The sequence below is a fragment of the Amblyomma americanum genome, chromosome 3 (assembly GCF_052857255.1).
Source record: "Amblyomma americanum isolate KBUSLIRL-KWMA chromosome 3, ASM5285725v1, whole genome shotgun sequence".
NCBI classification, from domain to species: domain Eukaryota; kingdom Metazoa; phylum Arthropoda; class Arachnida; order Ixodida; family Ixodidae; genus Amblyomma; species Amblyomma americanum.
In genome coordinates, this window is record NC_135499.1 from 143,562,313 (window position 1) to 143,587,912 (window position 25,600).

Here is a 25,600-nt window from a genome sequence, read left to right on the forward strand (position 1 = left end):
GCCAATCCCCCCGTGAGGGTATGTGCCATGTATTAAGAGGCAGAAGAAGAAGAAGGTGCCTTATGCATGTGTACGAATCATATCCATGATGAAGACCTCTGCGTGGTATCGCCGGAATGGATCAATGTGCGCCTCTCGCGCTCGTCTTTATGGACGCGCATGCTTGTTTAACCTATGCAGCGGTGTGCTGTGGGAAAATACAGTGAAATGCTAGCAGAGCTGCTTTGGCATATACAGCGGAAAACGCCAACCTTACTGATCGAGGATATTTCATTGAACATTATGTTCCGAATGTAGCCTTCATCTCTGAAGCGGCGGCCCTTGCTCAGCTGGTGTTCGCATCGCATGCCGGATGATCGGAGATACTGAAGAGTTTGCTCTTCGGTGGGCACTGCAGCCTGCCTCGGACTTCGCACCCAGCCATCAATCAATCCTAGAAGTCCTCCAGGTACCAGGTGCTGCCCAGAACACGCCATCGTCGACAGATTCCAACAAAACGTGCTCCGGAGCGGCACTCAGTCCGGCAGGGCTGGGCGCGCAGTACCCTACCAGTGAGCTTCCATCGTTTTACGCGAGGTGGCAGCACAGGAAAATGAAAAAGGCGGATTCGGCCCGCGTCAGTGGTAACTGTCAAGCCTTTATATTTTGCCCCTTACGCTTTACGCAAAGACCGCGTAGTCAGCCCCTTTCCCATGGGCGAAATCTGAAACAACGGATTAACGTTTGCGCGCTCACTCCTTGAGCCGGACTTTGTATGGTCGAACGTATGCTTCGAGCACAGACGTCAACACGTTCTACCCTTATATTTGGCTAAAAAGCAAGGCTTTCAGCTTCTATAGTTCGTCTTCCGGCAGGTTCTTTGAGTGCGTAGAATGATATGCGGCATGTAATACTTGGGTGGCGAGTTTCAAGGAGTAAAGGATTCTGCAGATCGAATATAGGTGCTGAAATTTCAAGCGCAGCTTCTTTAAGTTTGCACAACAGCGGCATTAGCAAGAATTCACGGTGCTACCCAGGAAAACGCGAAACCCAACCCTGGCTGCTGGAGCAGAGCACGTTGCAAGTACGCGACGTCCAAGATATCCTTTTGGAAAGGCATTTTGAAGTTTGGCGCCGTCTCACGACTGCCCGTCCCACCCCATGACAACGCGAAAATTAAGTCACTTGTTTACAGTAACTGCAAGCATGAACTAACTGCCAGCAAAGCAATATTAGGAACTGCGCTCTGCCTGAATAAAATCGGCCTTTACGAGCGAGCAAACTTATCTGAGAGGCGATGACTACCAGCTTTGCATTATTCTCCTGCATATCTGTAGCCTCGTCATCGCATTCGATAAACCTCTCGTGAGCATGAACTTTCCTCACGTCATTCAGGAAACAAAGTAGCACCACAAAAAGAAGTTTTCCGCAACTTAACGGAGCTCCACTAAGCCTCACAGCAATGCGCGTTATACCAGCTGGCTTAGCTTACAATGCAAGGAACCAAAAATGAACATTTGCAATGCTTACATATTAGTAAAATCCCCTGAATTTGAGAGAATAGACGGCATTGGGCATTCAAGTCCATAATCTGATGTCTTCTACAATGATATTTAAACCAAATATTTTAGGAAGTTTCAGGACGCGCCACTTTTTGAATATACGTGAAGAACAAAAAATGGCGCTCTATATGGTAGCTGAAGTCACTCATTGGACATACATACTTTCTGAAATTGCAATACTCAGTGCATGTGAATATCTGTGGCAGCATACGCAGCTTGTACTGGTTGCTTCTGTTACGTTCTGTTAACGTTAGTCAGGCCAGAATGACGACAAGGAAGCTTGCGTCCAACTAGAAAATTGTTTATTGGGGCTAACTCGTGTCCTCAAACAGAAAGCATAGAGTTCGCTGGCGCAGCGACAAAACAAGTTCTCAGTCAACGAAGGTAAGAATGACGGGCGCTCTCGGCCTTGCAAAATTGAAAGGTTACCAGGAACTTTAACCATTAGACGCCTAATGCGCTTACGACAGTTTTGAACATGAAGAGAGACTTGCACGTGGCTACAGTAATTCCAGAGAAATCTGGTGGCCTCTTGTTTGACAACAAAAGTGGGAAGGCCGCGGGCCATTGGCTTCGAGCAGAGAAGAATTCATTACAATGCTTCTTGACCCTTGCTCGCGCACTAGTAATTAGCATTCTTTTGTGATATTGATACAGGCCTCTCGTTTAAGGAAGTTATGATGTATATGAGGGTGAAAATATGTTCATTGAGGACGTGCGAAAAACGATATCTACGTAATTAAGTACTATATACACCTCCCAGCAATCTTGCAATTTTGACCGCTTAGCGACTCAAGTACCGTCTCAAACCACCCGCTACGGTGCTATCAGATTTACGGTTCAAGCCTCGTACAGAATTTTTTCCGCGATATAGTACATTTTTATGGGACGAGCACAAAACTTTCGTTCTCTGAGACTTCATTATGGATCTTCCCCTTAGAATATATTGACTTGTCACTTAATCACGGACCATCACATATACGAGAGGAAATGATCAGAGTGTTTCCTTCTGGACTTAATACCACAGATGCTCGACATAGTTCTGAGGAATGGAAGAGTGATTCCTCATTTTCAATGTTTTCATCCAGCAAAGTTTGCGACGAAGAATCTGTGCGCCATGTGGACTGTGCTGCAGATAGACAGTTTAAGCATCTGCATTTTGTGTCTCTTTGATTTCGGTGCTGCGCTCACCGTGAACCAGCGGGCTACAGTGCGAAACCAGGCAAAAGCCACCCGCCGCCGCAGACGCAGGCGGGGAGGGAGTGGTTAGGGAGCCTACATACATGCCGCCTGCCGCCTGGCTTAGGGTGGTGACATCTCTCCCAGTGTTGCCGAAAACGGCCGCTAAACATGACGGGCAGCCATGTTGTTCCCCTTGAAGAGAGCATCCCCGGCTTTCAGTGGCGTGGTCGCTGGGGCGATCTACAACATTAGTTTATATTCTAGTTTATCGGCGTTTCTTTCGAAGTTAGTACCAACAGATGACGCCGTTCCGACGACATAGAGCAGTTCTCAGCGACGGTGCATTACACTCCGAACGGGTCTCTCCTCTGCGCGCGTCATCGCGCCAAAAGGCAGCGCTTATCAATTACGTAAAAAGGGTTCCTCCTCACGATGAGCACTAACCGAGCTTAGGTGTTGGGCGTTCAGAATTTAATGTTATGACGGTAATCAAAAGATTACGCAGGCCCACTTTTTAATGCTTATCAATTACTTGGTTCATGCGCGGCCTGTACAGAATGTGGCCGTAGTGGCTGTGTAGCTTATGTCGGGCATAATCGCCGCAAGTGTTCTATCGTTGGATAGCTTATGTCGAGTATAATTGCACCGGACTAATTGTAGGTCTCAATTAATTACCGGTAATTAGTTAATTGTAATGTAATTGAAATTTACGCTACATCACTAAGTCGCTGGATAGCTTATGTTGAGTACAATTGCACTGAACTAATCTTGTCTTACCGACCATTAATTAGATAACCGTGATTAAAAATCAATCGTTATGCTCCATCATCAAGCTATATATCGTTGGATAGCTTATGTCGAGTATAATTCCACCGGAGTAATCGCAGGTCTTAATTACCATTAATTATTTATTTGATTTAAAATTGAACCTAATGCTATAGCATCGTCATATATCGTTGAAAGGTCTCGATGAGTAGAATCGAAAATGTAACGGTAAACCGAGCTAACGCTGGTCTATGTAGGTTCAAAATAAAACCACGCAACAGAAGCAAAACAGTAGCACCTAATGCTTATGCATTCACAGCACGGGAAGAGACTTAAGTGCCCCAGTAGTTCTATTACCGACATCACAATGGCATTTGCGTGTGCAATGTACCATTAGTTTGTGCATTTTGCTCTTCTGTGAGCAATTACACATGCTCTACGCAATGAGCTATGCAACCCCATACTAGCACACTGTAGCTTCAGCAAAAGATATAAACATACTTAAAAAATTTAGGGAATCTTGAGGCTGATGTTAACAAATTAAGATCGAGTGTTGTAAGCGTCTTAGTTTTGTACAGATTGCCATTGAGTTAACATTAAAGCAGTGCTTCATTTCACATTGCCTACCATTTTTCCACGTGTGCTGAGAAACTAACTTACACAGGGTGTTCAGTAGGAGGCTCAAATGTTCAGAGTGTAACATGAGACTTGCTGGAATGGAATCAGAGAAAGAGGAGCAATACAAACAATGGGACAAGTGAGAAAACCTAAAATCAAGAAACCAAATGACATTTTCAGACGCCTTCGTGTAAACATTCAAGAAGCTTCTTTTATTGCCGACACACTTCTGGCAACTGTCAATTAAAGGGGAGGTGCTCATATTCTTTCTCAAGCAAACTGACAGAATATATAAGCATCCGCAGCCAGCTAAAGTGCATATGAAATTACATTCTTCCATTATCAGCATCTGTGAAACCAGTGAAATTTTTGTACACATATCAGTCACTCCTGTAAAACATATCTGGTGCGCACACTGATGGTGTAATTGCAAACAGGCTTATTATTTTTAAACATTGACCGAAGTAAAGCAGCTTCGTTGCTCAATGAACACTTCTACATAAAACAAAATATACTGATAGCCATGAACAAATTGCATGAGTGCAGTACAGAGGACACAATAAATGGGCTAAATTAGCAGGACTAGTAATGCAAACAACTCAAATGATAATGAGAAACACCACGGCAACTCTGTGGGAGCGTATGTTTTACAGCCCCTAAATAATGCAAGGCATGGTAGTGATGCTCCAGCCACAAAAATAAGACTGTTACGCACTTCACAAAAGACTTGAAACAGTGGTTTACACATTTGCATCTAGTTCCAACACTTGCTCCTAAAAACTTCACCTTTGATGAACACACTAGTGGCACGCACTGTAAATCAGTTTGCTATTTCCAAATGCTGACTGAAGCAAAGCAGCTTCATTGGTTAGTGCACACAATCTGCAAGCAACAGCTTGCTACAGAGAGGTGACATAAAAATATGCTGAAAGACGTCAACAATTTACAGGCGAGCAAAGTACACACGACATACACAGTGAAAGTGTCAGAGTGCTATATTCGGGTACAACCCAAGGAAGTAGTGGCAGATGCCCCCCGACCGTTTCCCTCCAGCCAATAGCAGTGACCGATTTTCATGACAACGCGGTCAATCCGATTAAGCCACGGTTAACTGCCGTTCATCTGCCACTCCCAGCGATGCAACTTCCCAGCATTAAACATGGTGTCATGAAAATCTGTTGGCGCCATTGGCTGGATAGAATTCTTTAAGGACATCTCCCCTATTTTCTTGAGTTGTGTCAAACTATAGAAAAACAACGAAAGCAAGGCCAAATCATTAACTAGCTGACTGCAAGCATCTAAGCATATGATGTTACCATCCTTCTCAGAGTTCAGACCAGGTTTGTTGCGGCACATGTTTTGCTAGACATTCCATCCACCCTCTGTGCATGCTGCTGTCGTAGATGGATCCTCAGTCTTGTCCTCACATATTTTGTCAGGAGGACCTTCCCTGCCTGAGCATGATGTGTTTCACAGCAACCTAAGTTCAACTTGACAGCCTTGCACAGGGCATTCAGAATGCTAGCAAATGGGGTTTTGAGCACCATGATTTCCTTCATATCTGCAAAAGTCTTAAACTGCTCCTCACATTCTATAAGGACATTAATCACTGCTTGCGTTGGATAAATGAGGTTCTCAGAATTTTTCACGTACTCTTTAAGCTTAATAAGATTGCTATACTGATTTGTAGCATCTCCAACAAGGGCATTTTTGCAGTCACTACAGTTACCAATGGACTTCATGACAGACTTGACCAGGAATCCTCCTAGATAAGCAAGAATGTCACATTCTGCTTCTGTGAGAGCACACACAAACAGGTTTTCTAGCTCTTCAGGCTCTTGGTTTTGTCCTTCATGTCTCTGGATAGTTGGGTCAAGGAGGTCAGCTAGATGCAAGCTGTCATCAACCTCGTAGCTAGAATTTGTAGGTGTGTGCATGAACTGTCCAACACAAATCAGCTTCAGTGCACACTTAACGTCGTATGCACTAGGGACCGGCTTCTTGAGTCTCAACACAGAGAATATGTTTTCGAGACAATCTTGTACGAGCCGGCCAAGAAGCACATACTTGTAGCTTTGGTTGTCCAAGAGGTCTTGCGACAGGCTGAGAGCAACAGTGGTCGATGCCAGAAGGCCAGCTTGTGAAGGCTTCCAATGTGCCGTTGCTCCCATTTTCATTTGACGGAAAGTGCTGCACGTCAGTTCCAAAAGCGCAGTGGCCTCTTTATGCTCTGAAGGATCTATATCGCTCAGAGCAACAACCGGATGTCTGGCCGACATAAGGGTGTACCACCTGCTCACGAGGTTAAAAAACCACGCTGTAGCCTCTGCTTCGGGGGGCAAAATTTTTTGTTGGATTAAATATCGGATAGCAGCAGGAGCCTCACGGAACAATTGCACAGCAATGTTCACTTTCATGGTAGTGAAATGTCCACTGCTGTGGATTTCCGACAGCCTATTTGCAATCTTCAGCTCACTTTGACAGTCGTACTTCAACACTGCTTCAACATGCTCCACCTTGACAATGCCAGAAGGAAGACTTTGTTCCTTAACAGTTTCTTCACCCAGAGTGAATTCTCCCACTCGGAGTAGTTGGGCACGGATGTTCTTCAAGACGTGGGCGGGGTCAGCCATAAAGAATAGTTGCCTGCCACGGAGGTGCGGGTGCGGAATACAGCAGACAGTCTGTGAGTTTCTGTGGTTGGACAAGCCAAGCAGGCGCCAAACTGCACGGTTGGCAGCTCCCATGTCACTTGTGACAACAAGCACTCTAAGCGAGATTTGAAAACAAAGCTCAATCAAGTGGAACACAATGTCCTTCAAAATAGAGCCATCTATCGACCTTCCAGTGAAGTGATAGGCGATAACCTGTTTCCATCTCGTGTTCACGCCACCAACCATGAACACAAGAGCATGGTTGGCAACATCTGTAGCGGACTCCGGCAATGTAGTGCTCCCAAAAAAGCAATCAAGCGAGCGATCGTGGTCAAATCCTTGGGAGATTTCCATCTCATCCATGAAGAGCACACAGTCTTTTTCTATGTCTTGCATTGTGGCTACTTTGGATTTCAGGACATTAAAAACTTCATGAAGAACTCCAGGCAAAAATTTAATATTTTGAAGCCTTCGTATTAATGTCCTATTGCATGGCAGTGGATATGATAATGATCTTAATAATTCATAGCCTGCTGTTCCACATGCGTGCTTTATTTGAAGGGCCTCTCGAATAGTCTTCTCAGACCACTTAAGGCCCTTCGTAGTTTTCACCGTCAAAGCCCTTCTCTGGTCGTGTTTGAGGAACGGTAATTGTTCCAAGGTTATCATTTTTTGTTGTGGCGACTGTGACTTCTTTACAAGACTGCGCAGTTTTCTCTTTGTTTGCTCGTGAAGCCTCTGTAGGTTTCTGTACTTTTGGGCCAAGTCCTTATTTCTCTTTCTCAGCTCAGCATTCTGTCTTTGAAGAGACAAGTCAGTTGAAGCCGTACTTGAACCAAGTGTGAATGCAGCTTGAGGTATTTCTTTACTTGATCGCTCATTACTATGCTGTGACCTTTCAGCGCTTAAGGATTCGGCCTCCATGGGTGAAGCTGCGGGCAGAGGAAGTCGACTTGCATCAGTGGAATCTTCCCCACTGGCTTTATCTGTTCTCAGAAAGGAATGGGCAACGCTGTCTGCATAGATAACAGTGTCGACAGCTTTGGGCGGCAGCAAGGTGGTTGTTAAAGGTAGATCATACCCTGGTACCTGAGCACATTGTAGTGGACTGACAGTGTCCTGGGAACTCATGCTGTCACTCACAGCCGAGTCTTGTGTTTGTTCGGCTGTTGATGCGAAGACAGGCTCTAGAGCAGCACTACCACATGGTTCATTTCCGGTGGGGTCAAGTACTGGGCTTTGCGTTGGCGTGGCCGGATGAAAGCAAGACCGCTTCTTCGGAGGCTTCCGGTGTTTCGGGATGGCTGAAATAAAAAATTCAGTCAATAGGGTAGCCCTACACTCAAGAACTGCAGAAATTCTGCATTTACAGAAGCGCAACCTAGTACCTGCATAAAACTTCCAAATAAACTTCAGGAGTAGTAATATCAGTTGGGTTTTAAGATCCCAAAGCTGTACTGGGGGGCTTTAGATTTCTTACCGCCAGTGCATATTTAACAGCGTCGGAAAGCATGCTACAACTGGCAATGATTCAGTCGTGCAAAATTGTGCTCAACAGCAGGTTGTGTTAGCAGCTGAGGTACCATTGATGCAACTAGAATTACTAATCGTCCTGAATTTTGCCATTTTAGCTTCTGTGCCAGGTGACATAGAACAAATGAGACAGCACAGTATGCAGTCTGCTTTAGGATATTTGTTTGATTCTAGACGCCCCCTTTCTCGCAGGCGTCGGGTGAATTATAAAGAAAAAACGATGCTATACAAAGTATAAACACACTATAGGTGGCCTTGTGCTCTTTGAATACAAGGCTATATCTGTGTGTTACGTTTTGGATCTTAGTATCATATATATGAGTGCATTCAATGTGTAGAGAAGATAAACAGTAGTCCCTTAGGGAAGCAGTGGGTGTTCAAGAAAAGCAAATATAGTAGGGGTAGGCAGAGAGTTAGGTGGCAAAAGTTTTGTTTAGTGCCATACTTTATACCTTTATGGCTTACACGGAAGATTTCAATTGTCATTCATTCATTTTTTTTTCAATCTACAGTGAAAAATGAGCCAGAGGTAATGCAGAAGCCGTTAAAACACGGCTTAAGGTGATTTTATGTTTGAAGGTGCTGTTCGAATGCATGATCCTACAATAACGTGCAATATACATATTTTTTTATGCCCGCGATTTAGTTTTACAAGAAATGAATTGCATGGATCCCAACAAATTTCTAGCTAGGGATCTAGATGCTGATGCAAACATGCGCTGTAGGAATGCTTGGATATAAAAGCCATATCAATAGACCAAGAAGTTTGTGTGGATAATGTGGCCACAGATGGCACAGGAACCGGTTAAAGGGAAGTCAGTAGGATAGGCTTCGTCCTGCTATGGACCTTGAAATGCTGATGGTGATGAACCTTTCTTTGCAGCCTTCTAAAAGCAGATGAGCGCACATTTTTGAGCTTGCACAAAGCAACCAGAGCACTACCGTATACGTGTAGACAAATTTCTTTGCAAACATTTCATATGAATGAGGCAGAGTTGTATTTAAGAGATGGATCAAAATTAGAAGCTTACCTCGATAAGTAAAAAGTGTGGGAACCGCATCTGGCCTTAGCTTCTTTAAGCCATCCTGTCTGTTTTGCTCGAAACTTGTTTCTTCAAAATGTGCCTGAAATGAATGGCAGCAAGTACTTCATAAGCATCAAGAAGTATATTCATACCTGCACATAACTGTGACAAATGCTGCAAACCGGAACATGACTAGCGTTACAACTACAGAGCTGTTTCTACCTGCTGTAATGTTTTCACATGCAGTCTTTTACCAGGCTATAGTGCCAAGCTAAAAAAACTGGATAAGGGCTTCCTAAAGGCTTCATATGCATGCCAGTAACCGGGCATATACAAAATGTGTTCTTTTAGTCTGATCTTGGGTTTCCAATCTTTTTCTACCGAATAGCGTCGTACAGCAGAACGGTGCCTAGATAACCAGACCTGACTGAAAATAACTTCCTCCGACCACAGCGCTCACGAAACAGCGAACGCGTACAATGTCAGAGAGATGTAGAAATTTATTTTCACTACCTCAGTCATGTTCTCTGACATGAGTCTTGGCGGATGTATTACAGCGCAAACAAGGAAGCGGGCGCCAATATATCGTGAGTGCACTCGCGTGAGAATTACAGTCAGCGAGGGCGAATGCGAACCGTTGCTTCTCGCCCTTGGTGCTCGAGACACGCCGCCAGCGCATCTAAAAACTAACGAGAAGATTGCACCCACGCCCGCAATGCGTAGCCTGTTATCAAACCCACGCCGCGCACGCCGTTCGAGGCGGCCGTGGTTTAATTATCGTAAACGTGAAGCACAGTACACCAAACATAACAAGCGAGCAGGTAACAAAAGAGAAAAAGGTACGGTACTCACAGAACATATGCGAGAAGCAGCAGTGGGTTCCCAGCAGTCTCGCTTTACTTGTGCCAGCCAACGTTTTCTTCGGTTGGAGTCAGCCGGGAAACGAAACATCCGTGTGCCCTTCCTGCAGTGGTTCGAGCACTGCGGAACGCAACACCCGGGCATTGCTGCTGCGTAAGCTTCCTGGCGCACTTAGTGCAACAACCGACAACATATGACTGTCCCACTCAACGATGAACGGCGATGAAGACGCAACTGCTGCAGCAGCTAATGCGCGCCTATGCACGGCGGGGAACAAGATGGCGCGGCGTCTTCCCGTAACCATGACAACACACGCGCTGGCAACATGGGTCTTAGCGGGAGGCGGCATGTGCTGTGTCAAAGGAAGTCACCACCCTAAGCCGGGAGGGGGCGCGACATGTAGGCTCCCTAGGAGTGGTGGGGTCGTCGCGCCTCTAGCGGCGGCGGGCGGCCTACAGGCGCGTTCACACTTGGACATTCGGCGGCGAGAGGAAGTGGAATCCGCGGCCGCAGATATGCTGTCTCGTTCACATTTGTTGGCAACCGCGCCGCCGGCGCGACAAGGAGCTCTCGCCGACCACCGATAGGAACGAGACTTCGCGTGGCCTGACTCGAACGGCGGCGCGCGCCGCTAGGGTAGCTAAGGTGCCGCCTTCTCCAGTTCTCCCGTGTCTCGTACGCGCCTTTTCAATGTGCTTCGTTTGTGCTGACGCGCGCGTTGTTTCATTCGCGTTCGGCGCGCGAACCGTGAATAATAATGAGCGATTCAGAAGAGGAGGAAATAATCTTGATTCTTCTGGCAAACTCGTTGCTGGCCGCGCGGCAGCGACAGCGTATGCGGGACGCAGCGAAGAAGAAACGGCATTAGCGACGTTGGTGGGTGCGACCTGCCCTTCAGCAGCGTGAGGAACTCGGCCACGCCTACAAACTGCTGCCCCTTCTACGTTCCCGCGACGAGGAATATTATCGGGAGTAAGTTCAGATAGAATTATGTGCTTTCTGTCAAAGTTCTGTGATGTTCATCGTAGCAGTGGCGGTGCTGAAAGAGTGAATGGCGAATGGCTACTTTCTTTTTTGTAGTTACTTAAGAATGCCTCCTCAAGCATTCGAAACTATCTTGGAGCTGGTCAGGCCACGAATCCTTAAAAAGGACACAAAGTTTCGCAGAGCGATCCCGCCAGAGCACCGCCTTGCCCAAACTGTGAGGTAATGGCCACGCTTCAACAAACGCTGATTGATTGAAGACTGTTGATTTCTTAACTCCCACGCGGCCTCATTTCTCACTGGAAATCTCTTTTATTCAGGTTCTTAGCTGCCGGCGACACACTGCGATCGTCGTCATTTTGTTCTTTGAATGGACGTTCAACCGCCTATGGAATCATTTCATCAACATGCCGGGCGATTTGGGAGGTCGTTGGCCCTATATATGTCGCATGCCCAACGGAACCCGAGGAGTGGCTGCAGGTAAATATATACGCAAACTCACGGGGATCACCCTGTAAAGCTTGTTTATTCTTGCTGTGATACTAGGAAACAGATTGCCCCTGCGCGCACTTATTTTTCAAGTGTCTCTGATGTGCTTCCTGATTGCTTTACATATGCACATTAATTATTTTTCTCATTCTTCAGATCGCAAGCGACTTTGAGCAGCGTTGGAATTTGCCACACTGTTTAGGCGCAATTGACGGCAAACATGTTGCCGTGGAATGCCCTGCAAATTCAGGGAGCGTGGATAGAAACTACAAAAATTTCTTCAGTAAATCGCTGCTTGCCATCAGTGATGCTTACTACAGGTATCATCATCAGCAGCAGCCTTAATATGCCCACTGCAGGGCAAAGGCCTCAGCCATGTCTCTCCAATTAACCCTTTCCTTTTGCCAGCTGCACCCACCGTATGCCTGCAAACTTTTTAATCTCATCCGCCCACTGAACTTTCTGCCACACCTTGCTACGATTGCCGTCTCTTGGGATCCGCTCTGTTACCTTCAGTACCACCGGTTATGCCCTGCCCAAGCCCACTTCTTCCTCTTTATTTTGACTAGGATGTCATTAACCCGCATTTGAACCCTCACCCACTCTGCCCGCTTCCGGTCTCTTAACGTTACATCTCTCATTTTTCTTTCCATAACTCGCTGCGCTGTCCTTAACTTAAGCTGAACCCTTTCCGTTAGCCTCCACATTTCTGTCCCGTAGGTGAGTACCAGCAAGATCAAGCTGTTGTATACTTTTATCTTGAGGTATATTACAGATATAACTCCTTGATAGTGGATTGTTTTCCTCTTTGCATCTTGTGCAGGCAGCTAGCTAGATTGATTAGAATATTCCTATGTTTTTGTAGCAAGAAATCACAGTTCCTCCTAAGCGAAGAGCTAACTTGATTTTCACCGGTGCAAATATTTTCTTGCATAAACTGGTCGTCAGGCAAAAATATAACCATACAGAGCTGCATTCTTCGTGGTATGCAGTGAATGCTCACAATAGCTTAGCAACACGAAATGTTGCAATGCTGTGGATATATGCTACCTGCAGTGTCCTTTCTGAGGAGGTGTAGAATTCATGCACAAGTATTACTTGGGTGTGAACCTGACTTGTTGCACATATGAGAGCAGCGATAAAGAGGGCACTGTTTTCAGTCTGCTGATTCATTTTGAATTGGCAAAATATTCTCTGCCTGTTGTTTCATTTCTCAGGTTCGTTTATGTGGAGGTTGGCCACTTTGGGAGTGAGACGGATAGCGGGGTGTTTGGCCGAAGCACACTCCAGGAATCAATTGAGCAGAACCAAAGAGGATTTCCCCCTGGCAAACATCTTGGAGCAGTTGGACACATGCCATACTTTCTTGTTGGGGACGAGGCTTTTCCCCTAAATGCATATATGATGCGTCCATACTCAAGGAAAAGTATGTTTAATTGTTTTGTTTGTGCAAGTGCTTTGTGGCAGTAGCAGAAAGAACTATTGTTTATAAGTGTGACTGGCCTTTCCTTCTGACAAGCATTGTAGCATGAATCACATGAGCTAGCATTTTGTGATAGAATTGTAGTGTAAGATCAATCTCATGCTTCACTCAGGTTGTTTTCTAACTGTAGCGCATGTATTTAATTCAGGAATCAGTCTAGATATTTGTTATGTTCAGATTGACCTGCAATATGGTAGCCGCCATAAATTTGGCGCACATTCTCTGCATGCTCAACGTGTTCGCACCTATGTTGTAGCTAACTTCTTGCATTCAGGTACTACTACAGCAGGCAACTTGATTTGTCCCACCAGAATCATGCAAGTCTATGACACAAACGCACACATAGATGCGCACACATGCAAAGACCCAGTATAGAAGGACTCCCGAAAGGTTCCCACACCCGCGATTTGGCTATATTTGAAATTAGATACCCATTAGCCATGCCCAGCAAACGTGTCGATTGGCTAGCATAAGGGGGTGCTTGCAGTTCCAGTCACTCGCACCAGGTGCCGGTATATCAAAACAAGCGTAGAAAAAAGTGGCATTACAGAAGCTGATGTTGCATTCAACACTGCTGTTGATGTCTTGTTAATCTGCACTTTTATTGTTTTCTACTCATGTTTCATACTGCAGGTCTACCACCACTGTTTGCTATCACTGAACCAAGCCATTTTGAAGAATTGCATCAAAGAACAATTTTCAATTACCGCCTCAGCAGAGCCCGTAGGGTAGTAGAGCACGCTTTTGGCATTATGGCCCAGAGATGGCGCATTCTGCGCCGTCCCTTCAAAGCAAAAGAAGGAAACACCCGTTACATAATCTTGGCGTGCCTCACATTGCAAAATTTCTTAAAGAATCTTCCAGCTCCCGGTCTACATACTGTCCTCCTGGAACAGCTGACCACATTGACTGGGAAGGCAGGATTGTTGATGGAAGTTGGAGAGCAGAAGACGACGGAAGCTCTGCACTGTGTGCCCTGCCAAACACAGGCGGCAACTCAGCCAGGTATTGGGTGCCTGTAGCTGGTTGTACGTCTCCTGGAAGCTTGTGCTTAGCAATTTTTCAGTTCTCTGTCGTTTACATGTTGTACATCGCATAGATGTGGTGGACATGCAAAGTGAGCTTTTTGCTTTTGGTATAAATTTGTATTACATTCCTGTTCCAGACTTGCCTATGACGTGAGGGATAGACTGTGCAGATACCTTATCAGCGATGGCAAGGTACCATGGCAAGTGAACATGATAAAAGGGAACATAGATTGAATAGGCAAGATATTTCAGTTTTATTTGAACATAAACATCATCATCAGCTGCTCTGGTCCGCCAATGCTTGCTTCATTTTCGCATACATTAAAACATCAATCTCATGCATAGCATCAATCTGCTGTGATCGGCTCAGTGATCGCAGCTTGTTGGCGAGTGTCGCACAGAAATGGTGCGCCAGATCGTCCGTCTCCTGTTTTGGAGACTTCATTTGTACTAGGCGTTTCAAACATTCTGAAGCTACTTCCAAGTGTGGGTCCTCTGAAGAGCTGGAAGTAAAATTTTCCTTGTTAACTGCAGTCATTTACATAGAGAAAGCATTGTTTATTTTACCTTTCTCCTATTGAATTTCTTGCAAGCTTACGAGCTTTTGGTGGCCTAGGAAGCCTGAAAGCGGATAAGAAAGAGAATTAGTTTAACAAATTTGCATCATAAGCACATTGCCTGTGCCAAAGGAAGCTATTATAAAGGCACGTATACCTTTCAGTGTCTGAGTCCACATCTGTGCTCAGGAACCTAAAATAAATCAGTTTTCTGCGTCAAAATTGTGTAATGCAGAGATGACTAGTTTTTCTTCACCTGTCATCTCGTGTATTTTCAGGTTCTGCAGGTCTCGGAAGTCCAGGCGTCCCAGGTGGACTTGGTGAATGAGCTGGTGTGCCGCAAATTTCTTGGGAAGCCATGCCAATGTAGGCTAGTTGCGGATCACTTGTGTGGTCTTCTGCGTCATCCTCTGTATATGCAGTTCTGCAGCAACATGCGTAGTGCATTAGCAAATCACATGGTAACAAGTGACATCAATTTTATTTTATGAGTGAAATATTCGAAATTGTGGGTAAATACATGTCATCACTCTTCAACGAAGTACCCACTACGTTCAGTCCCCATGTGCCACCAGTTCACAAATGCTTGAATTCAACTAGGAGCTCCCTTCTTCTGACTGGCTCCATGAAAACGCATGCTCAGCGTATTTCGCTTCATTTCAGAGCTTCTCGACACATGATACCTATTCGACGGGTCTAAATACATAATGACCTCTTGGTGTTAGGTCTGGTAAAATGGTAGATTGTGTAGGCCAAGTTGAAAAAGAACATTCCTTTAATTATTGTGTATTGTATACATATCTTTCCTGTATTACTTGCAGTTTATACTTTGCGGTGTTGTTGTATTTTCACAATTTGTGCATTTTTGTTTGCTTGTTAGCGTTGTATCATAATAGTTCCTTGCTTTTCATCTGTGTGCTTTCTATACACCTTCTTTGCCTTGCACCTGAACTACTGCAATTTTTTTTATTTCCGAACAGGAGGTCCCTCGGACCGTATTACTTTGGGACCTCCGTCGGTAGCACTAATAACCCCATGTACTGAATGTACCACACATTGCAATAAATATGAATGAATGAAGTATTTCTTCACTGAAAAATCATTTTGACATAACTGCAGGCTTCTAATGGTTCTCAAAGCAGGCCAGAACACGACTTGCTGATCACAGTACATATCTCGGTATGCATGTATCAGAGCATCCAAATCATTTGGGAGCAACAATAGTAGCAAATCTGTGGTTTTTGGCAACGACTACTGTCACCATTCTATGCTGCTGTATTTGCTCTCCAGTGCACAGCAGTGCACTGATCGCTACTTACCATAGACTTTGTGCTTCAATAAATATCCGAGTGTGATAATAGACATACACGCAGTTTATTGGATGAATAGAAAGCTGTTTTGATGCCCGTATCGCCAACACCGTGGCATCAACCATGTTAAGAGCAATGCAGAGCAAAGTCATGACCAAGGTTTGTCTGGCGCCACTTTGTAAATTACTGCCTGCCAATTATCTCTCATCTGTTGCTCTATTGCAGTTAAATTGTCTGATTGATGGTCACCTACAGTGAGTCGCAACTGGTGTAGCGACCAGTTTTAAACTTCATGTGGCACTCATAAACTGATACAACGGACAAAAGCCTTCGTGCTGTGACATCATTCTGTAATGAATACTGGTTATTTTTGCACTCACTAATGAAAATAGTGACTGCACACTAATTTACTGTAATGAATGCCTACAAGGATGCCATCATTCTGCTGCAGCTGCGACCGAACATTTTAAAACAAGCCTCGCATTTTAGTACGGCCAATAGGAAGAAATTTTGAACCTACAACTTGTGTTTGATTCAACTCTGTGCTCTTATGTGTACAGTTCAGCTCTGTGTTTAAGCACGGCTGCTTGGACTCTCATATGATGTGTGGTAATGAATAAAGGCTTGTATTATGCATAGTTTCTTGATGAATGTGTGTTCACACACGTGTTAACTGCTGCTTCAAAATGAAGAATGGTTCGAGTGTGCTTGAAAAAGTACTTACTGTAGGCCTACTCGAGTTGTTTACAGTGAGTGCTCTTTAACATGAAAAGCCTCATAAATGACTACGGGCTCTGAGGCATATGAAAGGTAGCTGCATGTGCTTGTGTTGTTGAAAATATAGTTTCTGTTGTGATCTTCGTTTAAAAATGCCATTATTATTAATATTCTTGCAGTGCTAAGAGTTGAAGTGGTGTGACTCACTCTTTTACGGCGCTGAATGTGAGATTGCTGCAGAGGCTGAAAAAAAAAGAATGGATAGCAATGCACCAGACAGTCTACAATGCATAGCACATGACATAATTTTCCTGAAAGGGGGTCATGCTGTGTTGAGCGTGCCCAGGTACTGTAGTTCTCACTACGATGATACCCGCATACAAGTAGCATTTGCATAACACTGTTGCCAAATTCACATTCAAAGGCATTATGCACATAGTCATGTAAAACATTCTGCTGTGCTGTCAACATGTACGTATAACAGCGTTTTCAGAGCGGTTACATACAGGTGCGTGTTTGTTCTCTATTCGAGTTTGTAGGCTCTTATCCGAGACATGCGTCTCTCGCCTTATTTTCTACATCAAAATGCACTATAAATGTTTAAAAAGGAACACAATTTTTGAACTTACATTGGTTACGGCGAAACGGGCTCCATAATAGCCATCATGGAGTCAAAATACCGCCACTTTATGATGGGGATATCTGATGTCCCCGCACCACTCTTCATTTTGCTTTTAATGAGATTGCGCTGCTTTATGAACGTATCCTTCAGGTTCTCAAATTTCTTCTGGCAAGCTATACCTGCAGCAAAGGATACATTTTTACACACACCTTTATTCAGCTGTGCATCACTGCACAAATAACATGCAGCACATACTGCATAGTTATTCTTAGATAGCATGCAACACTGACGAGTACCTAAGTACTCAAATGCGTTTTCTGGGCATTCAGCAACAGATGCTATTGTTTGCGGTCCAAAACTTTCCGAATTGACTGCACTAGACTTTATGCAGTGATCGTTTCCGCGCCTTTGGACAATCGGCGCGCACTGGTAAAACGGCCTCGCGCCAAACAAGAGCACCGTTAATTTTCCTAAATAGTCAGCTGGGTGCTAATCACAGGTACATACATTCGGTTTTAACTAGCGGTTCATTTCGGAAAAGCACGTTTCGGCCGTCAAAAAGCTTTTCAGAGCCTGTTTGTTAAGGGGTAAATGCATATCGCGGTTCATTACAATTTCATGAGCCCCTATGCTGACGCCTCGATCAAAGCTATATATGCTATCAGACAGCATTCAGCCGTGCACAGGTCTCACTTTTATGCACGGGTAAAGGCGCGCTTGTATCAAGATAATTTCCAACGCCAGTACTAAGTAACTCATTCAATGCAAGCTGTGACAGACTAGATGTAAACAAGACGTGCATGCGGGCAATATTGCATACAAACTGCTCATGCCAAGGGCTGCTCCAATCTTACTCCAAAGGTCGTCTTTTAAAAGGTTATCTTTTTGTTGTGGGTTCCGCTTGTCATAAAGCACGCGATAATTCTTGACGGCATCGATCAACATATCCGTTGTTTGCTGCGATGTCGGTGACGCAGTCATTGTGACGATGAGTTGCTGACAGTCCTGCGAGTGCACGGACGCCATCTTGCTCTACCGGCAGAAGCAGCTTCCTCGCCATCCTATTGGCTGACGAGATTCGGCGGATGATTTTTTTCCGGCGGCAGAATTCGGTCCTGGACCGATCGGGAATCTCTGCCGCGGCAGCGGATTCCGCTTCCTCTCGCCGCCGAATGTCAAAGTGTGAACGCGCCATAACTCGCATTGCTTCTGGGGCGAATGCGAAGGCCGTATGAAAGAGCGCGCGCGCCCGCCTCGAGACTGGCCGTGCTTCAGCATGGCCTGCTTTGTTATCCCTCTGAGGGGGTATTGTGTAGCCACCTCAGAGAGGAGAGGCTCCCCAAAACTTGTTTCCAGTCAGAGAAGCTTTTCGCTCGCGCATTCACCCAACTTTGAATGCTTGCCTTGCTTCGCACTCTTCCTTGACTAAAGCGAAGCCTACTTTCCGAGAATTTAGGATGTATGGAGGCAGCTTACTCTGAAAGCTAAGTCGCCTCGATGCGTGCGATCCCTCTGCTGTGCCATGTTTGTGCCCACTCCGTCCTGCTTCAGTTGCACTTTAGGCGGCACGTGCGGCAGCCTGTTTTCCGTCGGCTGCAATTTTTCTTGGCCGCAAGACAAGGTCTGGTCTGGCAGCAGCCAAAACCCGCCGTGAGCTAGGCCGCAATTAACCCCCACAGTGGCAACCGATGAGCAGACGTCCGTGGAACCAGTAGCGGAAAAAGTCGGATCCGCTCCAGTGGAGACCTCAGCTGATGCTGCACATCCAGTGGACAAAGTTCCGGCCACCCAAAAGAAGCAGCAAGAAAACCATGTGGAAGAAGACATGGACGCCACGTGCGCCCGGCCGAACAGGAAACGAAGCACCCGCAGGAAAAAGGAGAGGACCAGTCCCTCAGCAGCAGCTAGTAGCAATTCTTCAGAAGGGGGGCCCCTAACAAAGCGCGCCTTCCTTAAGAATCGGCCACTCCTTTCTAGTTCTGGGGAGGACACTCCCAAACCCAAGTCCTGTCAGTACTGAGGAGGGAAGACATGTGACTGAGGTGCTCGCTGACAATACGGGCCCTCACATGCTGTTTCTCCTCAGCATAATGAAAGTACAGCAATCTTTATTGCGTCCTGAAAGCCCTTAAATGGTTGAGCAGCTACTATGTGACACAAGTCCTAGTTCAATGATAAGAGAAATTTTTTCATGCATGATGAGGAGTGCGAAAATTCCTTTACTTTTCGAAAAACCGTCCCTCACAGCGTGAGTAGATTTGGTACATTAAACACAATAAACCAACCAAACTTTTAAAAAAGTTGTGCCCTTCTCAGGCAGTTTCAGGGTTTATCTTTCAGTAAACCTCTTAGTTAAAAATAACCCGATGGCATCATAACAGGCACAAATGCCAAGGTCACGCTGGATTACTTTGGCATCCACTGTCCATATACAGAAATATTAAAAAAACTGGTTGACAATTGCACTTCTTGCAGTGCAAATTTCGAGCTCAGCTGTTGAAATATTCTTCGTTGCAGAGATATCTCTTACTGCGACAATTATGCCTTGAAATCAACCTGACGGCAAAACGAAAACACAATGCAAATTAGAACAGGCTGTCGAGTAACGTGTTCTGAAATGCCCTATGAAGAGAAATTCTTGCACCTCGACACCTTCCCTTGAGGGTGACTGAATCTATGGCGCTCACCTGCTAGCACACTACTGACGATTCCTTTGTGGCGTGCTGGCCTGCTTTCACACTCTGCGTTATCATATCAGCGAACCTCTCCCAGCCTCCCACTGCAGTGCACACCCTCCTCGTTACAGCCTTCAAGCCATCAGCTCTGGCATAGGAAGAGCTGGAAGGAGGGTACGAGAGACATCTCTAGCCACTCCCGACAGACCTTCCCTCATGCAGCGTTGTTTCATCGTTTGGTACCCTGAACCTCCACTTCCTCCGCATGCTTCTGTTGTACCTTCCTCCGCTTTCTTGCTCGCACTCTCTTCACAAAAACTCTCATTCATCCTCTGCTGCACTCCGAGTTCGCTATCTTTCATCCTTCCTTGTAACAACAGATTGCTCGCTCGATTTCAGCGACATCAAATGCATGAACGGATCGGCTTAAAAGGGCCGAAAATATGACTGGACGTACCTGTCAGGTGGTAGGCAACGACTTGCTTCCAGCGAGACGACAGTCTAGTAAGCATGATGACTAGACCGTGTGTGGAGTTCGCTGACCTTTCCGCGAACTCGTTGGCCTTGTGTTCGCAAGGAAGGCCGCTCCAGTGGGGTCGGAAGTCCCTAAAAAAGGGGTCCGTCCCGTCCCTGCTTCCCCTTCGTGCGGTGGACGTCCTCGTTTACGCCGCGCCGTCACGGGGATGACCCGCCGGGAAAAACGCTAACCATGTACAGCTGACGACATGTGGTTAAGGGGTTGACGAGGTTTCGGGGGTGCACGAGATACGGCTGAATATTAGCCGAGTGACCGGAAACCCACTATTCCCGTAACGACTGTGTTCGTCTCGCGCGGTGTATTCTGTAAACAGTTTAGGGATCGTTTTGTCGCGTGTGCGAAAGAGATAGGAAAGTGGTAACGGCTGGGCCGTGGGTGCCATGGGAGAGGGTGGTCGCGTTTGTGCTGTTTGTGTATTTGATTGCAACCTCTCCTTTCCCAAATGTTTAATCAGCAGTCTTTCCCCAATCTGTGATTAGTTGGCGGAAACCTTATTTTCCTTTCCCTGACCACTGATTGGCGAGATGAGTCGTTTGTTATCTTATTGGTTGCTGTCCTCGCTAAGGGCGGAGACAGAGGGCTTAAAACCAAGCGCTCTTGGTTGAGCGGAGGCTGAATTCGTCTTATCCACAATTTAGTCATGTAAATAGTCTTCTCCTTGCTTTGTTTCTTCTCGTTTTTTTTACCTATGTTGTAAATAAATAGTTAACCTTCTCCTTTCCTTGAGTAATGTGAATGTTTGCGAGTAGAACCACCGGGTCATCAACAAACCCCGATTTCATCATCAAGTAGTTTCCTCTCATCACCACCGGAAGGGGAAACTCAACTGGCACAGTCGACAAGGATCGCAAATTCTTTCTACTCAAGGCGTTGGACGGAAGGTGAGAACAAGTCGGTGGACAAGCTGTTTGTCCTAAAGGAGAAAACGTGAAGCTGCGTCGCAAGACTGACGTCGAAAGCTTCGGGATCACGGGTCGAGTTCGAGAGGACGTCCGAGGCTCAAGTCAGCTAGGAGCTGAAGGAGCCGGGCAACAACAAGCCTTCGAGGGTTCGAGTCAGCGAGCTGCTGAAAAGAACCAGGCGTCCACATCGAACGGGTTCGAGTCAGCGAGCTGCTGAAAAGTAACCAGGCGACCAAGTCAGGCCAGTCAAACGAGGCAGAAGTCAGCGAGCTGCTGTGGGATCCAGAGCTCAAGTCGTCCGCATCGAGGAGCCTGTCGTCATCACTGAGGACGACGAGATCACCGGGGCAGAGAGCAACCAGTAAGGTAGGAGACCTTTCTGCTTTCTCCGAATTCACCATGTCGGTGTAGTGTTTAGTGCTAGAAACGATAGCACGGAAAACGGAGATGGCTGCCGTACGGTATGATCAGGAGGGCAGGATGCGACGTGTTGAGCAGGAGGAGGCTGAACAGCTGAATGAAATTGAAAATTTGAAACTCCAAATTGAGCTAGAAAAGAGAAACCTTGCACAGATGCAGTTGAAATTAAGGCAAGGGACGAAAGTTGATAGTGAGGTCTTATTCGCAGCAGTTCAATGTTATAACTGCATGAAATTTGGACATTCGATGATTGACTGTCCGAACTCAAGGCAAGAACCAGATGTTCCCGCGATGAGAGCAGATGTGTGCAAACTAGTAGCTCAGGTAAAGATACTGGCGCCTGATAAGCTACATTCCCAGTCGGAGATGACTGTTAATAAGGTCAGTCAACCTGATGGGATGGATGATCCGGCATGCGGAGACTTGCATACCGAAGGTCAGAGTACTGAAACCTGTGTGGATTCAGGGACTGAAATAAAATTAACAGGAGACCAGATTCAGTTACGTTCTAGGGGTGAGTGCTCTGAAGAAACGAAACAGGAAGATGCGGTTCTCCAGGTAGCGGACGCTGATCTGTCATGTGTGCCGATGACTACAGCTTTGAAAGCTGAAGCGGTCAGACAGCAGGGCCTAATCTTGTGTGTCGCACCAGAAGAGATAGGCATAGGAGCGTTAGTCACTCCTGTGACGAACATGTCAGAGCAACCCAATATAGACCAGACCCAGGAGACACATGAGTGTATTGCTCGCGAACAAGAGCTCAGCATCGTACCCCAGCCAGTGTGCGCTAACTCCGACGCAGCATTAAGGGTCGAGGACGGGGAGAAGGCGGATCTGATAGTGAGAACGCTCTTCGCTGTAGATAGTAATCCAGCTGCCAAAGATGAGTTGTCTTGCCAGTCGGTGCTGACACTGTGCGCGCTGACAGATCTAGCTGAAGGTGTAGGGCAGCTAGTAACATCGGAAACACACTCGGTACTAGAGCAGCCAGAAAGGAACCAGCCAGATGAAGAACATCAGAGCTCAGATTTCGATGAGCGTTTCAGAATCTCGCACGAATCTGTTCGAGACAGACTCGAGGCTTCAGTGGAGCTTCAGGCAAATCCGGAAGCTACAAATGTTTCTGCATCAGATTGGGAGCTGACAGGGGCAGCTGCAAAGAGTTTCGCAGCACATAGGAAACTGGTGGATGCGGGCAATGCCTCCATTCCTGTAGGTTTCCACATGGAGCAACCTGCCCCACTAGCAGAAGTGTGGAAGCAAGGCGGCGAAGGTGATCGTAAAACGATAACGAATGAGCGCATGCTTTTCTTTGAGGAGAACGCCGGCTGTCAACGCTGGAAACAGCTAGCACTGCTGGAAACTGCATGTCAAAGTGTAGGTCAAGTTGCCGATGACAGGCCCAACCCTTATTCTAAAATTCAAAGTAAGGGCGAATGCAGACGCAATACCAACAGCAGCCTTCGTGGCCCGTGGGGAGTCTGTAAGCTCTATTCATTTTCAGAAAAGCGACAAGGGAGATCCGATAGCGGCGGTAGCCTTCACAACCGGCGCCGTGCCGGATAAATTGGAATTTTGGTCCAATCTTATGGACAAAGCTAAAAGGAAACATCTTCTTTTTCGAGATGTAGGTGGCTAGAACTCATTCTGCCAATTTGGTGCACCGATCTGACATGGTGGTTCTGGAACGTGCAGATTGGTGTCCTAACCTTGTGTGCACGGAACGAAATGAGGCTGTGTATGTGTGTGCGCAGTGCTGCTTGGAACCTTGTGGCCGGACTTTAATGTCACACTGACAGCAAGTGTCCGCGTGACATTCTTGGTTGGGAGGTGTGGAGTTCGCTGACCTTTCCGCGAACTCGTTGGCCTTGTGTTCGCAAGGAAGGCCGCTCCAGTGGGGTCGGAAGTCCCCAACAAAGGGGCCCGTCCCGTCCCTGCTTCCCCTTCGTGCGGTGGACGTCCTCGTTTACGCCGCGCCGTCACGGGGATGACCCGCCGGGAAAAACGCTAACCATGTACAGCTGACGACATGTGGTTGTTAAGGGGTTGACGAGGTTTCGGGGGCGCACGAGATACCGCTGAATATTAGCCGAGTGACCGGAAGCCCACTATTCCCGTAACGACTGTGTTCGTCTCGCGCGGTGTATTCTGTAAACAGTTTAGGGATCGTTTTGTCGCGTGTGCGAAAGAGATAGGAAAGTGGTAACGGCTGGGCCGTGGGTGCCGTGGGAGAGGGTGGTCGCGTTTGTGCTGTTTGTGTATTTGATTGCAACCTCTCTTTTCCCAAATGTTTAATCAGCAGTCTTTCCCCAATCTGTGATTAGTTGGCGGAAACCTTATTTTTCTTTCCCTGACCACTGATTGGCGAGATGGGTCGTTTGTTATCTTATTGGTTGCGGTCCTCGCTAAGGGCGGAGACAGAGGGTTTAAAACCAAGCGCTATGGGTTGAGCGGAGGCTGAATTCGTCTGATACACGATTTAGTCATGTAAATAGTCTTCTCCTTGCTTTGTTTCTTCTCGTTTTTTTTACCTATGTTGTAAATAAATAGTTAACCTTCTCCTTTCCTTGAGTAATGTGAATGTTTGCGAGTAGAACCACCGGGTCATCAAGAAACCCCGATTTGATCATCAAGTAGTTTCCTCTCATCGCCACCGGAAGGGGAAACTCAACTCCGTGTGTCGCCTAGGTCAGCTCGGCCTCATGCACAGGACTGGATAGTGGAGTCGTTGCAAGGCCAATTGGTTTCTTGACAGTGGGATCAAAGTCGAGTTCAGCAGTGAGCTGCATCTCATCAACCAAGATTGCGCAATTCTCCTCCTCTGGCCTCATTGTGTCGAGCTGGGCCTTGAGTGGAGGCAGCAGTTCCTCAAGGATTCCTTAAAAATAAAGGGAAGCATGTAGTGCTTACGCGGCTGCCTATTAGGTCCGTAGTGGCAACATGAGCCAGTGAAGTTTGGATACACACCTGGTTCAAACTTTACTTCCTCGATACGCCTCGGCAGAGTGCGTTCTGACGGCAAAGGAATAACTTCCTCCTTCAGGAGGCTGTAACCCCTGTTACCACATGCCAAGCGAATTTGCAGGGCTTTCTGGACAGTTTTGTTAGTCCACCTGTTGCCACGTGGATCACAGTTAGCAACATTCTGGACTTGGTCGGGGGCAAGGTGCGCAAGCTTGTGGCCTGAAAAACAAAAATAAGCGAAAAAAATCACGCCATGCCCTAAGTTTTATTCATATCGCTGAGAATAAACCGGTGAACTGTATATGTGCATTAGTGATGCAAGACCATCTTAACCCAATGAGCAACAAATATTGAAAGTACTCAAAAATGGGAGTACAGCATTATTTCTAATTCTCCCTGGTAATGATTATCAAACATGTTAAAAAGCATGTCATTAAGTCAGTTCTACCTAAATTGACAAAGAATTAGTACTAGAAATAAAAACCTAATAAAACATACACACATAAAACCAGAACATAAACATTGATGTTTGTGCAGCTGAAAACGTAAGCACCAGAAAGGGTATTTTACTACCAGTATACATAATTCTTATTTACTCTTGTTTAGACCACAATAATCTTTAATGCCTTCAGGCTCATACCCTCAATGATGTGATCGTTATGCCAATCCCACCAAAATGCAAATGCTATTACATCCAGCTATTTTAAATAATTTGTGCCTAACTGGCATGTA

General features: G+C 46.1%; 1 protein-coding gene across 1 annotated transcript in view; it reads left to right on the plus strand.

Moving 5' to 3' along the window:
- The window catches only part of LOC144124171 (uncharacterized), a 33,410-nt gene extending 8,319 nt beyond the window's left edge, over positions 1-25,091 (plus strand). Inside the window, exons 2-7 of the mRNA XM_077656825.1 lie at positions 11,048-11,151; positions 11,484-11,643; positions 11,809-11,972; positions 12,870-13,020; positions 14,999-15,052; positions 24,990-25,091. Of these exons, the coding sequence (XP_077512951.1) occupies positions 11,048-11,151; positions 11,484-11,643; positions 11,809-11,972; positions 12,870-13,020; positions 14,999-15,052; positions 24,990-25,091 (735 nt within the window). The remainder of the gene's footprint in view (positions 1-11,047; positions 11,152-11,483; positions 11,644-11,808; positions 11,973-12,869; positions 13,021-14,998; positions 15,053-24,989) is intronic.
- The last annotated feature ends 509 nt before the right edge of the window (positions 25,092-25,600 follow it).